Consider the following 18857-nt stretch of genomic DNA (forward strand, 5'->3'; position numbering starts at 1 on the left):
TTCTCGAAGAGCGAAGGAAGCAGGATACAGTGTTATTCCCGTGTCATCTGTATAGTTCTGGTCTTCTGTTAAGTCGATACCCTCACACGTGCACGCCGATAAACAGTGGCGCTGTAAGCATCACGTATATCTTTGTATAGTAAATGATGGGAGAGAGAGAGATATTAGCGGAAAGAAAATTAGGGAGGTTATTCAGATGAAGTATCCGGTTCGCTGTCCTCCGCATAGGGTGTGAGCGAGTAAGATGAAAACGAAAGAAACAAAGATGGAACCATGGCCGGCACACAGTCACCGCCATTAATTCACATCACTGGATGATACTTGCAAGTGGTCAGTAGTGCAATAATTCGTGTAGGTTCATGCGAATGAGGACAGGCATCACTTTAGACCTTTGCATTCTACTGGGTGACAAAAGCTGCCTTGGCTCACGTCAGTAAGAATGGCTGCTCACTCGCGAGTGTGCTAGTACTAGCATTAATTCAGTATACTTTGAGTGCGTTTCAATCAGGTACGTTTTCAGGTTTTTTAGCATAACTGGCGTACCATTTATGAGGGTGCTCAGCAGTGATGCAAAGAGGTGGTTTCATGGTGGGGCTTTACTAGCTTCAGCACTGTAGGCGCAGTAGACATTGCGTTTTTGAGTTCTTTGTGAAAGCTGCGAACTCCGATATACAGACAAATCCTTTGCCGTAAACGCTATGTCAACTGACTTCTTCGAGCTCCTCCGTCAACCATCACGGAACCTACATCATTCAGTCAAGTAATACACGCGCAAAAAAAAGGCATATTGCACCCATTATAGCCTCTACAGTTTCTGACAAAATGACAATATTGCAGAAGAAGCGGCGCTTCGCTTTCGGGCATTCGCTTAAATGTAAAAAAAATGTTGGTTAATATTACATTTAGGAAAGAAATATTATTCAACAGGGTTTTAGAACCGAAATCCCACCGAACAAACCTCGACACGGAAACATCTTGTTTATGTGCTGTGTGTTTGCAAATTTATTTACAATTTCCGCTCATTCCTTCGAATTTCAGATCTTGGCCTTGAAAAATTCTTATTCATTGTAGGTGTCTTTCATCCAGTTTGTTTATTTAACAAGTGATTCATTCCTGTACTAATATGTTAGCACTTCAATGTTTCTTACCGTTCACTATGCAGCATTCCTTAGGTGTTTTGACTAAGCTTCCACAATCTTTCAGTCTTCTTACCTCATCAGTGTTTAGGAAAAATGGCATCATTCTATCTTTGTGCAATCTAGCTGAAGCCTGGTTAATGCTGAAGATAACTGAATAATGTTGATCTCACGGGCTCTCGCCACTTTTTTAGTGACGCAAATAGCTTATATTCCACATATTTAGTTGAGGGTGAGGCGTTCTTTATGCGACCTCTGGCTTTCAACAAGCCGTGAGTACGAACGTGGGTGAAGAACACAGTCAAACTGGAAGATGAACCAACAGGTTATCGAACACGACTCCTGTTCTGAGATCCCATACTCCGTGCTTCCTCTCGCCTCCTCACCTGTACTCCTCTGTCTACAAGAAAAAAAAAAGAAAGCAGGCGAGAGAGAGAGAGAGAGAGCAGAGAATCGTGTGGCAACGCGATTGCGCATGCACACGTGAGGAGACAGTACAGCTGAAAGGCCGGTTGGTTTGCACGTTCACATGACCCGTTTCCAGTTCTCCATGACGGCGTTGTTTCGCGAGTCGTATACCGACGAAAACGCTCGCTGACCAGTGCAGTTGAGTCGGCACTCATATTGACCTACGTGCACACGGCCCTTGAAAGAAACGAATCATCAAAGGCTGAGACCAGCCTTCTTTCATTTTCGAGAATACTATACGTACCGTGTCTCATTCTTTGATTGAGTCACGCGATTCCTACACGAGAGCAAGCTCTGAAGCAATTCTTCAGGTGCCCAATGAGACGTGATTGTATGTCTGCACGCGTAGATCGCTTGAGAGGCCAGCTATACGGGTGCGAGGCAATCGTTCCACAGGGTCAATATTTGAATGCGTATTACTGGTTCACTACGTTCTATGGAAATGTGGCTTTGTGTGGAAGCTGATGGCTATAGGATTAGTTGTACTCGCGCAATGAAAGTAATAGCCTGTGTTTGCTGTAAAGGCATTGTCACAGCAGAAGTAGGGCACAGCTACTGGCCTTTTTCGATAAACAGAAGCTATTATTTTATACCGCACCTTGCGCTCGCAGTGTGATACGATAGCAGGGGATGTGTTGTGTCACGCAGAAGTTCGTACGGAATCGCTCACACTTACCTACTGGAAACACTTCAATACCGAAAAAAAAAACTCATCTCATTGATGGTGTTACTAAGGGCTATAGGTTAAATAATAACGCGTGTTTGTTTCAAAGGTGATAGCTTGTTTGTACACAGGACTTTATAATTAGCCATTCACGCGTCTGTGATCTGGCCTCGTACTTATTACTGATAGTGGTGGAAGCTAGTTTTTTAGAGTTCCCCCCAGGATCGTCAAGCCACCATTAGAGCATTTTATTCGCTTCAATTATTTGAAACGAAACACAAATGCAAAACAGAAGTCTTGGCACGAAAGTTGACAAATTTTGGAGCCCTTTCAACAAATGGTACGCTTGACAAGCGCAGATGTGACGTTCAATGTGTGCGCAACTTTCAATCGCAGTCCTTCTTTCTTTGCCCACATAAGATACACAGAAGTGAACAACATATTTCTGTTTTGTTGGTGTTCATGCGAATCACCTCGTCAACACAAAAAAAACAGGTTCTACCACATAAGCTTCTATTGTTGCCTAACCTTATCGGCATATGTGCTTGGCTGAAAGCAGGACTTCCGACCAACATGAAAGGCCTAATAGAATCGAACAGGAAGCTCACTAGCAGCTGTGACAGACACCTGTTTGCGTATTTACCCTACGTGCGGAGCATATATCTTGTTTTTTTCTTGTTACATCGTGCAAGAGAACCACCTGCGAAACGAACTGGAAGAGCACTGACCGCCAAAGGAGGGCAACGCCTGCGTCGTGACCTGCATGCGTGCCGCGGAACAAGCCTGTTTCTTTGCCATTTGAATACCTTAAGAAGATTGCTACTATGTATCACATGTAGAGCGGGTTTTAGCAGTTAATAAACGCTGCAATCCTGAATGATGCCTCTGAATTGATGCCTCTAAAACATGCAATGGCTGGCATGCCTCCCCAAGCTTACCACACAAAGTAAATAACAGTAAACTAAAAACTGCCGTGCAAGCACGCCTTACCACGGTTCTACATTTATGATATTATGTGTCAGCTTTCAGAGATTTTGTGTCTTTTTGTTCCGCTATTGCACCGTTAACGGGTTCAGAGCTTCGGTCAATCCTTAACAAAAATTTACGCTTCCATAGTCCCAGCAATAAAGTTGCAAGTTGTCATCTCTTGTGGTGTTGATTTAGAGTGAAAACAGGAAAAAAATGGATACAAAGTGCACTAGAGGCTCTAGTTTTCCGGAATACCGCGAATATTTCTGCAGTTCTTCAAGGCAATGTGCCAAATTCAGGAGTGTGTGAACATTCGTGTTCAAATTCGAATCGAATAACACCTGTACGTGGAATGAAGGCAAGCTGTGATCTGTAGTTATCTTCAAGCCAGCCCTCTTCATGAATTGCGATGCCCAGGCACTGTTGGTTTTGAAGCGCTCTTACGATGCTTCCTTTTTCGTCAAGCGGATACTTTAGTGATGATACACCCGCCACCACCCAGCCACCCATTCTAAAACTACAAACATTCATGCCGCCACTCTGTGATTAGTTTTTTCAGCATAAAGTAACAGCCTTTCTGAATGCTGCTAGTGGCAGGGACTAAGCGACACAGACTAGCGACACCAATAGCACTATTTTTTTAACAAGAAAAGTAATGTGTAGATTTAAAAGTTCTGGCTCTCTAGACAAGAATGAAACACTTCATTACTTTCTTCAATTTTCAGCAAATACCTATATGTAACGGCCAACTATGTTAATACAGGAAAATAGTTCAGGCGCTACGGTGATATTGTGAGTTACGATCGTCATTCTCTTGGTCAATGGTAAAAAAAATACAAGCCAAAACTTATGCTTTGCCCCACCACATTCTTTCAGTTTTAACAATTCAAGAACGTCTACAGGTGGGAAGAGATTATTAAATAAGTCGTTACATGTGCCTGATGCCTGATAAATATATCCGCGGAATTTCGCACAATCTGGATTGGCAGAATTTCAAAATTTTCACCGCACAGAAGTCGGGGCTGTTATATCTGCCTAAAATTAATCTGTTAAAGGGAACCTGAAGTGGTTTTAGAATTGGTCGAACTAAATTTTGTCAAACTTCATGGTTGACAAGAAAGGACATCATTGCCAATAATGTAATTTTTTGGCAGTTGTTGCAGCAGGCACTTTCTAGTACACGAAAGGAAAGACTGTTTCCTCTGAGCGTGCGACGACATTGAATGTTTGGCTTGTAAATGAAATATCCGGAACTGCGTCATCTTTCGGTTTTGTTGATGGAGTCATGACTTACTCCGGGGGCATAGGTTTTCATCCCAACTAACTGCAAGAGCACTGATCCCCTCTAACATCAATACTGACTACTGATCCCAACTAACTGCAAGAGCACTGTCGATGTGCCGGAAGCTCAAGTACGCCTAGAAACAGTGAACGTTCTGCAGCTGCATAAGAATATCTGCCATAAGGACAACAAATGCCTTTTGTAAATGTGGCCACCTTGATAAGAAGGCTGCGTGCCATTGTCGGGGCTAATCACGGAGGCCACTCTTGAATCATGGAGCTGTTGCAGATGACGCTGCATACCGAAGACGGAATCACCGCGTTTACTGTGCTCCTCAACTATGGCCGCAGCAGCAGTTTATTGCCAAAAAAAAAAAATGTCATTCGCATTGTCTTTTGGAGAATTCCCACAATGGTTTGATATGACAGCTGGGATAAAACTGTGGTTACACATCTCAGCGCCATTTTTAGTGCTTCAGTTTCCTTTCATAAGATGTATGTAAAATGAAGAGGCGTCCTTTACTTACACGTCAAAACGCGAATTTGAAAGGATTTATTAAAGCCTTATTCACGATAACCTCCTAATTTACACTTGCTTTAGGGAGTGCCTTGAAATTCCTTTATTAATAGGGAGTGGCAGTCATGTAATCTCGGAAGCATATATCTTCATGACCCCGACGTTCACAAGCCTACAAAACAGACCTCGAAAGTTCACCTAGGGTAACGAACACATGATTTAAGCACTGTTGCAATCACTTGGCTTGAGCTTCTTTCTTGTTGTTTTCTCCTTCCCGTAGCAAATTGAAGCGGCCATTACTAGTTAATATTATTGGTTTTTCTATACATTTTCCTTGTCTTTTTTTTCTAACCAGGACAAACTTTCCGCCTCAAAAATTTGTTACATATTATACTAATACATTGGCGTTTCAGTTACTAGTAATATTTATTAGTCATTATGATCTACATTCTGGGATGTTCTGCCTGACAAATGAGAATTCATTTTTTGTTTGCGTAGTAAGAATAATTAAGAAGCTAAATATGTATCTGTCTAATTTGTTGGTTGGACGTTGCACTTTATTCTACAACTGACGTTCTTCATTCGCAGTCATTCCACTGAAGAATTATAATACTGCAACAAAGCTGCCACAAATCATTGCTTTAAAAGAATTTCAAGGCAAATAAAAAGCATGAAAATAGAGGCGAACCAGGTAATAACCCTGTGAAAATCTTTGAAACGTAATTATTTACTATTATAACGGTGTCCCTCAGAAAAAAAGAAAAGTTGTCCTTCATATAAAAGAAAACAGACAGAAATTCAACTTGCACATGAAAAAGTCTTTATTGAAAGGTCCGCACAAAATGCGATGCTTGGGCAAAGGCGAAGCGCTGTCAGTGAGGTACGTATAATAAATATACCCTATATTGAGCCTCAGTCAAAGACAGCACAAGATGGTACCTCTTAGTCATGATGTAATGCAGAAAAAGAACAAAACCTTTTTGTGTATTTATTTGTTCGCCAAAGCGTTATGCTCTAGCGAAAAATGTATACACAACTGGAATTATTTGGTTTCATGGAAAATTAAAAAAGAAATTACTGGGATGACACCATCAGACATTTGCCCTGTGCCAAAAAACTAAAAAACAATAAAACAAAAAATAACAGCAAAAGTGTGATGTGCAATATAAGACGCCCGCGTCAAAAGCCAACGCGCGACATTTTTTTTTTTTTAATGAATACCACTCTCGTATCAGGTGAGCGACCGTAATGCCTTCTGTCCGTTCCCGCGGGTTTCCAGCCCTGAAAAGGTTGATACATTTTGCTCATTTGCTTTTCTGCACTGCAGCGGTTGTCGCTGGTTGTGCACTCGATACCCTGACGTCTCAGTTGCCCTCAGTAGGGAAACGGTGCCTTCCAGGCCTGCCTGGTGGCACTCTACGAAATCTGGGAGAACACTTCTCGAGGGATGGGTATCGGGTGTTCGCCTTCGTAGGGCATCAACTTCTGAGACCTGGGGTGCAGGGCGTACGTGCCTTGGACGACAAAAGTTGGGCGGAATGGATCTTGGCCAGGCAGTGGTGGCATCGGCCGCCTGCTTTCCTGGAAAGAGTAGAATGCGCCAAGGGATATAAACGTTAGGCACAAACTAAGTGTAGCACAGTCACAGTGATACGGCTCAGCCAACTTTGCCTTGCCGCGTCCGCGAAAAGTATTATCGACTGCATTGGAGCGCCATTAGATACGTGCTGTACTTTGACATAAGGATTCAACATTTTAGGGGGTTACAGTTTTTGGGGCTCGGTACCTTGCGGCTAGAACATCAGGATAGCCGGAAAAAGTGTGCTCATCGTGCCCTAGACAGGTGACGTTGGTTCTATTGTGTTCCCAATAAGATTGCCTCACTCACTCACTCACTCACCGACTCACTCACTAACTCACTCGCTCAGTTATAGTTACTCAGTCATTGTTAAAATTGCAGCTTTAGGCCATATTTTCTGGCGAGAAAAAAAGCCTTTATAAGTACCTGATCATTTATTCCCCCTTCTCGCATTCAGATCTTCAGCTTTAGTTGACATTTGTCCTATGTTTTTTTTTCTTTATTGATCCAGTTGGTAAGAAGAGGGAAAGAGAGCAAAGACGTTTATTAGGTGACCAACGACAGGAGGGTCCATTATTCAATGAACTCTTTGGCCTGTACCGCCTGCCGGGCCCGCATGATGAGTTGGCGCGGGTCGACCAGCTCCGCCTTGGAGATCACAGCCTCACACGCTTCACTGAGAAGGTTCGGGTCTGAGTTTATTGCTGCTGCTTGTGTGGCTGAATTGCCGCTTTTACATTGCAGCAAGAGATGAGATAGGGTGTCTGCCACATTGTACAAAAAAAAAAGATTTTCGCCATGGGTGGGCAAAAACATTCTCCTGCGAAATGGTGCCTTTCTATTTGAGGTTCCGCATACGGGAGTGAAGCATGTGCAACCTTTTTTTTATGGTATATGTGCTGTATCACATTGTTCATAGTGAGCTACCAGTTTCACAAGAAAATCGGTTTGAAATAACTTCGCATCAATGTACGAGAGTGTCAGCACGACAATTGCGTCCAACTATTTGAAACAGATTTCTTGCTGCATAAAAGTGGAAGTTCAAATAAATCAAATGAAGTATAATAAATTATCTCGTTTGCTCATTTTGACGTCGCAGACGCATAGCAATGCTCGTAAAGAGTCATTAACATTTGTAATATTGTGTCGTAATCGATATGCCAATCATGTTTTTTAGTAAACTTTTTTTGAACGCGTAACAGGCAAGATGTATCGCTGCAAGATCGTTCTGACATTAAAGCCGCTGAGTTCATGAGATGTTGGCGTGAATTTCCTTTTATCTCCGCCAACTCCACTGTTCATACTAAATCTGTTCGGCATTACGTTGGCGGCCCAGCAGTGGTCTTTCTTTTCTTTCCTCTCCCCCCCTTCCCCAAAGCGGTGTAGCCAAGCAGGCTAAGCCCTGGTTGACTTCGCCGTCCTTGTTTCATCCACCTTGTCTTCGCGTGTCTCGTGATAATATCGCTTCTTAAATCTAGTGCCACGCAACCTCCCTTGACGAGCCACGCACAGTTACCCACACGTTATGGCAATAAATGCCATACTTCGTTCGCACCTATTGCGCGGTGTGTGGAACTGTGGAATTGAGAACTCTCGAGCTACGTTGGTGAAAATAAGAAAACACGAACGAAAGAAAATACGCTCGAATACAAAAAGTGTGCGTCCGTGTTTTTCTCTATACGCTTGCACGCAGAGATTTCTTTTCCGGTTTGAAAACTTAAGCGTGTCGGATTCGTCACGTCTGTCCGTCCAAGCGTCTCTGGCTGAGGCCAAGCAGGAGCTGCGTGTGAGGAGGGTGGTTCGATGGCTGTATAGCAAAGCGTATCGCGCAAGCCTTCCGTGGGCAACCACGCGTGTAGCCGCGGCTCCCGCGACGTTCTCAACGAGCCACCGATCTCTTCATTTCACTGAGCGTTCGCCGGGCGCGCTGTACCGCGTCGCCCCGGAGTCACCGCCATTCCCACGGCAGTTATACCGGCGCTGTATCTAGCTGAGGCACGCTAGAGGCGCCAACGACGGAGATCGCATCGCCAGGTGCTCTGTCAAACCACGTTTCGGCGCCACGGGCGAGTGAGCTCATTTCCCGATAGCGTTATTGTCTTTTGTTTCTTTACACGCTTCGGGTGCGCACGCAAGATGTGAGAAAACCGCTAGGGACGTTTTCCTTCCACTTCCGCCGATGAGCCTGGGGCTGCGCGATCAGCGTGCGCCGCCCTATTAATTACGCCAGCGCTGGCTTCTACTCTACTAATTTTTTTCTTTTCCTTTTTTTTTGCCCGAACAAAGCTTTGTAGTACAAGCGGCGGAATATGGTGAGCGAAAAACATCCGGCTAGTGTGCGTGTGCACATGTCGCGTGTTTTTCAAAATACGTGTTATTTCAACGAAGCGTCTCTGTGATATGCTCTGGTACATGGTTAAGATGACATCTCCAATTCAAATAGGCAGTTTTGGGCCTAAAATTCATTCGGTTGTCATTTGGTTAACCCTTCATTTAAATGTGGCATCACTGTAAACACCGTCATCATTTCCGAGGGAAACGCGTCAAAAACAGACAAGTAGACCTTTGTATTCTTGCTGGTCTCATTCCTTGCCTTGGCCTCAGGCTCTCTACAGAGTTGGCGCTGCCGAATATGTGCGCACGCCATAGTAACTAAATATTCCCTTTTTTATACTACAGATAAATCGCGATATACTTCGGTGGATCTTGCACGAGGGCTCAACTACCACGACAGCACATTCGCTCTCAGTGCTCTTCAATGCTCTTCAAGGTGGTGTTCTCAGCCCTGCACTTTTCAATCTAGCGCTCCTTGGCCTGGTTGATGCACTTACATGATCAGTGCATCTCTAAATATTTGCGTGATAGGCTTCAGAGAGGGGCTACACTGGCCACAAAGTACATTGACGGATGGGGACTACAGCTGTCATTGGAGAAGTGCTCGTTTATATCGTTCACGCATAAGGCGATGGGCCTGTATGTTATTAAAGTCAATGAACACACGATCAACTACGTGAAGACCCACTGATATATCAGAATCGTAGCTTATCGTGACCACTCCTGGAGCGCTCACATCTTCTACATGAAAACAAAACTCGCCATGATCACCCACAAACTCATGTTTCTTACTGAAAAAACGTGGGGTGCCTCTGTACGAGCGATGCTTCAGCTCTACACACTCTTCTGTTCCTCGGTTTTATGTGCTACAGCTTACCCGTGCTTTGTCGGATCCAAAGAATAAACATGTGCGTCTTCCAGTCGATTCAAGCCCAAGCACTGCAAATAAGCCTTGGTCTTCCGATATGCGCATATACAGCAGCGACAGTCGTCATCGCGGGTGATTATTCACTCAACACGCACATAGCTCCGCGTAGACGCTTTGAGAATGCACTTGAGACATTTCGCTCCGATTTCATCGTGTCACCTCGCCTTACTTCGAACTTCTAGGCCCCACTCAGCGTTAAGCGCAACTGTAGCTCAGCATTGCGCAGTGCTTCCATTGCACTTCACGTATGCAGCACGGCTGCCGTTGCCATTGTGGTGCCTACACTCACTCAAAGCTTTTCTTACGATTCATGAAATCAAAAATAAGAAACGGTCGCCACATCTAGCCCTGAAAGAGGCCACACTACTGTTTCTGCACGAGAGGCACACCGGACCCCTTCACGTTTACATGGATGGCTCTGTTTCTTCAGTAACCTCAACAGGGGTGGTGGTTATTATCGCCAATTCCACCACAATTAAATTTATGACATCTCATTTGACGCAATAGCCGCTGCAGAACTCGCCGCCATACGTGCAGCTATTAAGTTTAGAGTGGAAGAACATCCGGAAACCTGGTCTATTTTTTCGGACTCGAAGGCAGCTTTTCAATGTCTCATGTCACCCTTTTCTCTTGAACCTAATTAACAGTTAGTAGCTGATATGAGGCTTCTTCACCACCAAGCAATCGAGAGACAACGCAGCATAGCGTATCAGTAGATACCACGTCATTGCGGTATAAATGGCAACGACCAGGCAGATGAGGCCACTAGGTCTGCACATGACGGTACGCAATACACAGCCATCCCATTCTCAGGAACCGACGCAGCTACAAGAGTTCGTTCGCTTGCACGTGACATTACACTGGTATAGTGGAACTCGACGGAATTCACAAACGCTCGCCTGCCTAACTTGCTTGCTTGTTCCTTTCTTTTGTGGCTCTCATGCCTAACTTGGATCCCGATCTCAAGCTTCGTCTTCCCTCAGAAATGTCTCGAGCTAAGGAGACTCTTCTGTGTCGCCTGTGGCTTGGCGTGGCCTTCATGAACGCACACTTCTTTCTTATTGGAATGGGCAGCTGCTCTGTATACATGCAATTACTGCAGCTGTGAAGAAACGTGAGCCCATCTTCTGGGTGAGTGTACCCTTTTCAACGCGCCAAGACAAAAACTTGCCGAAGCTCTAGATAGACTAGATGATCGGCCTTTGTCAGAACAAAGAATTCTGGGTCATTGGCCGAGTCCATCCTCAGCCCAGAAGGCTTCGAAAGTTTTATTACGTTTTTTTTTCAGGCAACTGCCTTTAGAGGCAAACTTTAGTGCGATATTCTCTTTGATTTGGCTTTTCCTCTTCCGATATCTTTAGCATTCTCTTTCTCTCTTTGCAACAGTTATTTTCTGACATCTTTTATTTCCCTAACCCCTTTCCCCAGCACAGGGTAGCCAGCCTGTCTAAGAACTGGCTAACCTTCCTGTCCTTCTGCATATTTCTTTCCTCTTCCTCAATGCTCTTAGTTTCATGAAAAACGTCTACAACTTCGATAACCGACTTGACCTTTCAGTTAACAAAAAGATATTAACGAATTTCATTATTGATAGGGTATGAGAATGTTTTTTATGAAATTCCACCATTGCGAGGACAAAAGAATGAATGCAACCATGAATGAACGTACTGAAATGAAGCAGCGTAAATAAAATGCCAACTGCAGAAGGTCATGACGGGCGTGTTGTCAGGTTAGCATCCGCGTTAAAGTGTCGTATGAAAATAGCCGTTTCACGTCTTCGACAGCGAAGCTGCTTATTAAAGTAAACAGGAACAAGAGAAAAATAGGCGCTCTGGAACTGCTTCCGCAAGGGGTAGGCTGGGCAACGTTCAAGAGTATATCCAGTCTCTCGTTTTAGCCCTGTGATTACATCTGCTCCGGCTGCATTATCGCGCTCATGTTCGAGCCCCAAAAGAGGGGCCTGATCTTCCTCCCTCGCTGCCGAGTCACCAGCCCTCGGTGCCTTAAATCGGCCTGTGCACGCAATTGCCGGCTACAGAGCACTGGTCTGGTGTTGCCGTATAGTTGTGTGCTCTCCTCACCTTGAGAGAAACAGTGGCGACCACGGAGGGAAGAAAGGTAAAAAGGGGAAGGAAATGCAGTTAAAACAAAAAGTGCCCAAGGACGAACAAATCAAACTTTATTTATCTCGGCATGTTTGCGATCTCATTTAAAAAAAAAAAATCATTTCACCTTACTGAGCTGTGAGCTATGGGACCCTATTTAACGTGGCATTATTGCCTGATTTCCCTCCTGTTATATTTCACACTATATTTTTAGCTCAATCAGTGATAAAATAAACAGTAAACCACCCACATTGCAATCTTACTTCATTATGGAATTCCTCATGCGACTCAGATCACATGAGTACCCGGCTGTCGAGGTGCACCATTGAAAGTCGCACCACATTTGGGAGTGGAGTCTCCCCGAAATTACTCACTCCTTTTTACATTATTTTATCGCTTGGTATTTGCCTTTATCTGGTAAACCATATGCTTCAATCGCAACAAGTAGTCTGTATAAATGGGTTTCTTTAGGGTTTATGGTAGGGTAAATGGTATATGTCAGTTTTAGCATAACATGTTGGAAACGGCTGCAAGTATTCCACTAAAATGTTATGTGCACACAAAAAATGTTACTAGGTTTCAAGTGACACCCTTTTTTTATGCCTAGGTTGCCTATCCTTCCTATGATTCACTACCAAATTTTAAAGGGGTTCACTTATTCAATGCACTTTTTCTCTGCAACTACCAAAAGTAATGTAATGAAATTATATTTAGCCGTGTTATTCTACAGACTCGTAGATTATATTTGGACTAAAAAATGTCATATTTTCTTGCAGTTTTTGTAGAAAAAAAATAAACTTACTACATGCACAAGGCCACTGAGGGCACGTATTTTGGTGTATTTTTTACAGCTTCACTTTTTACAAAACCAGCAATTTCTAGTTCAGATTGTTTCTAATCTGTAGTAGCTCAAGCATTCGAAGTTTTGTCGAAATTCATTCGACATCAATTTGCCCTTAACAGGAGGTCCCGGTACAGTCTTTGACTTTGGGACCTCCTTTTGTATACTAAACACATGTCACATTCTTGTATTCGTACCAATAAAAAAAATCTGAAGTCTGATAAAAAAATACTTTTTTCAAAAAAGTACACTTACATTGAAAAGTTTATGAAATCAAAATGAAATTTGACTAAAACGAAGTTTTACGTGCTTGCGTCAGAGGCCACAGGTGCACATTGGCGCCGTATTTAAAGCACTTTTAGCCGCCGCTCGATATCTGGCTACCACACGTTTCTTCCTCAGAGTACAGCAAGTTTTTCGATATCAAAATTGCATATTTGATTTCAGGGGGTTTACCCTGCCATACCGCCCTACTATTTTGCTACATTCCCTTCTTTCACTACTGAATATCGTGGACTGCCCCTACCATGAACTCAGTAGTTTCTGCTCAATATAACATGGACTGTTTAGTTCAGTCCATGACTCAAACAAGCAGATAACTGCCCCACAATATACGTATTTACGTGAAGCTTAGCAACACTGGTTGTACTGCCTAGTAAACGTGTGCTTTATTCTAGGCAATTCATGAGATTGTCATGACCATCTCATCATCATCAACCTAACTACGCCCAGTGCAGGGCAAAGGCTTCTCTCGTGATCCGCCAATCAACCCAGTCTTGTGTTTTTTGCTGCCATGGTATAGCTGCGAACGTTTTAATCTCATCGACAGACTTAACTTTCTGTCACCCCTTCGTGCGTTCGCCTTCTCTGAGAATCCAGTCAGTCACTCCTAATGACCAGCTGTTATCCTGCCTACGTGCTACGTGCCCGGGCTATGTCCATTTCTTTCTGATTTGAACAATGATATCTTTAATCCCGGTTTGTTCCCTGACTACCCACTTTGCTCTCTTCTTGATAGTTACACCTATCATTTTCCTTTCCATCGCTCACTGTGGTGGTGGTAGTATCTTTATTTCTCCCAGAAAAAAAATTAAAGCAAATAGAGGAAACCATTACAGAGACTGGTCGCACTATTTCAGAGAAGGTCGGCGGGGATCCCTTGGGATACCGCAGCCTGCACCGCGTGCTGGATGAGCCGGCGTTGGTCTTCTGGCTCGGTGGCACGCAAGAAGGACTCCCGATACTCTAAGGTGTTTGTGTGTGTGCACGTCCACACCATGTGTATGAGTGTCGCCAAATATGACCAATGTTTGCAGCTATGCGCTATCTGTTCCGGAAAAATTCTTCTGTAAAAAAGGGGGTGTGGAAAGCTGCCGCCCTCAATTTAAGCTGAACACTCTTTGTAAGCCTTCAGGTTTCTCCTCTGTATAGTTAAGTACTGGTGAGATGCAGCTGCTATGTACGTTTCTCTTTACAGTTACTGGCAGATTACGATTCATGATTTAAGAATGCTTGTTGAATGCTACCAACCCTGTTCTTTTTTTCTAGCTATTTCACTCGGATGATTAGGCTTGGTAGTCCTGTCCTAAGTAGATATATTCCTTTACAACTTCCAGTGTCTCTTCAGATATTGCTGAGTACTGTTTTGGGCCGAGACTGTCGCACATTACTTAAGTTTTGTGCATATTCATTTTTAGACTTACTTTTCTGCTTTGCGTGTCCATTTCAGTAATTAAAAGCTGTCACTGGGTTACTTATGAAGCCAATGTCATGAAAGAATCTCAGGTTACTAAGATACTCTCAATTAACTCTTATTCCTAACTCTTTCCAATCTAGTGTCCTGCAAATCTCCCGTAAACGACTGCTGAATAGCATTGGATAAATTGTCTCCCTGTCTTACACCCTTGTCTATTGAGATTCTGTGGCTTTCTTTATAGAGAACTACGGCGGCTGTGGATTCACTGTAGATTTTTTCCAGTGTGTATGTAGTGTTCTTCGATGCCCTGTTTCTGTAGTGCCTGCATTACTGCTGATGTCCTTGACCATCCGGCTTAAGATTAATTGGGATCCTACCATGAACTGCATATGTGACATTCAGCAAGAATGCATTGCATTGCTCACAAATATTATATTGATTCTGTTCTCATTTTCTGTTCCGTGATAGCAAAATGACTTTATCAGGTGACTTTTAGGTATCATCATTAAACACGTATTTTATTTGTGATGAAAATTAAACATTGAAAATTCTGTGAAGCGATGTCTCCTCAAAGCCCTGTCGATTCTGAAGCATATACACACAATCATATGCCAACGTTAAAAGCGAATATTCTAGAGAAACGTATTAAAGAAAAAGGAGTGTTAGATCATATGAAGTGGTGCATTGAAGTGAAGCTACTTAGCATGAGCAAAAAATTATAGGTGCCCACTCTGCATCTTTACGACTGTAAATTATGAAGTGAGATATCTAGATGAAAAATGGCATGAGAAATTGAATGCGATATATATACAAAAATTAATTACTCTGCGTCTCCACAAACATCGATGCTTTAAACGATGGTATGCTCTTCTATGAAATTACTGAATCACTCGAAGTTACACGTGGTTGCATTCGATGTTCAGGCTTCTGGCGAATATTAGGTCTAGCACGTATTTTAATATATAATATATATAAACAATAAGTGGCAGTGGTAGGATACACTATTATTTGCTTTATAAGTACCATTGCTGCACCATAGCGATGCCCAAAAGCCTTACTTCTCGCCCTTGATGTGACCCAAGACACGCACCACTGCATTTATTCGGTTATATTGCAACTTTCACTCGTGCAGCAAATGATCGAATGATTTCATTGCGCTGTCTGCAGTTTAGTACTTCCATTGCCGCGCTAGCACAAAACGGGATGTCATCCTATGTTTTATGATTGAATTTTAACATCTAGCCATTTCGACACATATGTGTAAAATCACTTTATGCATCTCAACATCTATGCGCAAACTGTAGCGGTCATCGCTTTGAGGAGAATGACTGAGTTTGGTTTCACACCGCACTTGAAATTAAATGTGCTTTATAAATGGCTGTGTTTCTGTGAGCATCACAGCGTGTACAAGCTTTCTGAAATGTTTATGCTGTTTTTTATCGTAGTTGACTACATTAAAGGGCACGTATCGTTGAATGCAGATGAAGAGTCCTTAGAAAAGTCGCAGTGTGTCCTCACCTCAGCGTCGAAATCCTCCGGTGGCTCCTCGAAGCGCACCCGCTCACGGCTGCTATGTCCAAGTGGGCGGCGGTCCTTGGGCTTGCGCCTGCGTATCACGTACACGGGGCGGTCTGAACCGCTGGCCACAGCCTCCAGGTCTCGCAGCAGGTCCCGGCTCCGGCCCCGTCGAAACACCACCGGTGCATCGTCGACGTCGTCAGCATCCAGGTAGCGGATGCGATAGCGCCGCCGGCACGACACCAGCGCGACGGCCGCACACAGCAGCACGGTCACCTGCGAAGAAAAACAGCCCTCTCGTTCACAATCGTATATAGCGAGTCATGGCACATGCGGTGCCTTGCCTATCATGGGCAACACCACAGAGCCATTAATTCCGGTGCTATGAAAAGCAGAATTTTGCATACTAGGTATATCCGTGCAACATATTTCATCTTTTTTTTTTGCCTACAATTAAGAGACCACGAGCATGTCACGTATACCAGCCATTCTTGCTCAATTTTTCGTAGAAGAGCTGAGCTAATCTACTGAGCAACTCGTTTTTTTTATTTTTTGTCGAGTGCAAGATAAAATGAAGGCTATGAACGTCGACATTTTCATATACGCACGTTTTGTTGTGACATCCATGGCAATATTTACAGGAGTGTCATTGTCCCTGCATCTGTTAAGTTACAATGGGAGCCATACAATCTTACGCTAGCATTGTTCGTGAGAGAAAACTGTACATGTTAGATGCGGAGGCAACCGACCAACATGCTCTTTTGTGTTGACTTTTACGTGTTCCTTCAGTGTTTCGTGCATTAACTGCGAATACAAAGTATTTTTGTCTGTGTTCTATACTGGCGTAATGGTGGCTTTCGAATAAATAAAGGTAGCCCCTACCTGTGGCATCTCTTTATTGTATCATGTTTTTCTTCGGGGTGTGTTAAAAAATATTGTGCGAGAAAATTTCTTTCGAAAAAATTCCACATAATTGTTATACTCGACATACTATAAGCTAACGCGTAGAGCATTGTCGAAAAGCGTTCAACAACTGGAGCCAGTAGTTTGAAAATGGTGTTACACTGAGATTGCACGTAAAAGAGATGTCAAGCAATCACTCTAATAGACATATAATCAGAGAAGCCGGTTGGCCAATAGCAAAGATCGCTTGCACAAGAAACAATTTGTGAATATGGCCCCAGAGCTTTCCACTAGACGTACTAAACCACGTCCTACCAGGTGTACATTACGCAGTTTTTTTATTTATTTATCTCCCGGAAAAGCCGAAAACACGCACCTCAGCATTCACACACTGCAACACATCGAATGTGCCGTGTCACGTCATTATTCGCGAAGCGTTCCGCTTCCCTGGTCGTCGTCTTCCCCGCGAGGCGACGGATTAAGAGCGCCGAGCCGGGCGCGATTAGCATGCGTTGCGAAACGCCCGTTCGCCGGTCGGCGCTCCGTTGCATGCACGGTAGGTGTTAACGAGAGCGTCTCGCGTTGTTGCGTGTCGTGTATCCGGGACAGCGTTTTGCGTGAGCCACGTACGGCTTCGTATCACTGCAGGACGTTTCCTATACTTCACTGCGCGGCCAGCTCAGCCGAGGCAAGCGCGGTGGCCCGAACGCTGAACACACGCGGCGCGTGAGAGAAAACAATTCGGAAGATTTATAGTGGAAAGCCGAGGTGCAATGGGGGCGAAGCTTTATTTGTGCGTGCGGTGCGAATGCGCGAAACGGCCAAGTAAATCGTTCTGGCTGACTTTGGCTGCCTTATTTTTATGTCAAATGCTGCGCGGTGGAAAGTTTACTTCTGGTACACCCTATTGCCCCGCGCTGGAAGTGTGTTGGTTTCGATGAGCCTTGCGAACGCCGAAATTGTGGTGGCATGCGCCAACATCGGTTTTGATGCACATGAGCTCAAAAGTATGAGGACCCACTTTCGTTGAGATGTATTATTTTCTTCACAATACTATCATTTTTCTGATTTTCGATGCATACATGGCACCAGCATTTGCCCCACACCCTCGCTGTCTGTACTTGAGGTTTTCGACGTAACATTAGAACGCGTGCACAGTTGCAAACATTTACGCTGAATGCCTGGACAAATTTCCCGCGTCGCTTTCACGCGACCCTTTTGCGAAAGTTAAACTCGTTCTATTGGAAGGAAACAACGTGAAAAACGAGTAGCGAGACAAAGATAACGGAATGACCAAGTACTTATGTTTGCTGAACAAAAAATGAGCGCAGGGTTACCGGCTCAGACTAGTGAAAGTAGACGGCTAAATAAGTACGTTGTCATTTCTTACATCCACGGCACTGCCCATAACCAGAAGAGGACAGTTGGCAGGTGTTACGTCGATCTTTTTTTTTTTTTTTGACCCCTGAGAAGCTGGCTAGACTGTGTAGGGCCATCAACCCAGGAGCTAGGAAGACCACCACCTGCCCGACTAAGCATCGGAATAAGTTGTTTATTCCATGCGTTCAAAACGTGATGCATTCCTTACCATTGTCTTGTGGTAAATAATAGATAGGCCAAACTGGCCGATGTTTGAATGAACGTCTCAAGGACCACGCTTAAAGCGTTTCCTCGACTGTGTCCGGACACTGAGGCATTCATTGCCATAATTCTGGGTGCGTCTCTGATTTTCATTGATGTGCGGTTGTTAAGCGTCATCGGGACCACGTTACCCGTGAAATACTGGAGGCCGTCGAGATAGCTAGAGGCTGGGTGGTGCATGTGTCGGTAGGCTTCAGTCAGTAGGCCTCCAAAAAAAAAAAGTTATCATTTTATTAGATTCTTGGCACGCTCTACGAGATTGGTTTTATGATGTTAC

At 44.0% G+C, this 18857-nt stretch overlaps 1 protein-coding gene across 1 annotated transcript in view; it reads right to left on the reverse strand.

The window, feature by feature from the left end:
* Positions 1–6312: 6312 nt before the first annotated feature.
* LOC119177009 (uncharacterized) overlaps positions 6313–18857 on the reverse strand; it is a 57371-nt gene continuing 44826 nt past the window's right edge. The window contains exons 2-3 of the mRNA XM_037428357.2: positions 16037–16312; positions 6313–6616 (exon numbers count right to left, since the gene is read on the reverse strand). Coding sequence (XP_037284254.2) covers positions 6452–6616; positions 16037–16312 — 441 coding nt within the window. The 3' untranslated portion in view covers positions 6313–6451. The remainder of the gene's footprint in view (positions 6617–16036; positions 16313–18857) is intronic.

The sequence above is a fragment of the Rhipicephalus microplus genome, chromosome X, assembly GCF_043290135.1.
Source record: "Rhipicephalus microplus isolate Deutch F79 chromosome X, USDA_Rmic, whole genome shotgun sequence".
Classification (NCBI taxonomy): Eukaryota; Metazoa; Arthropoda; class Arachnida; order Ixodida; family Ixodidae; genus Rhipicephalus; species Rhipicephalus microplus.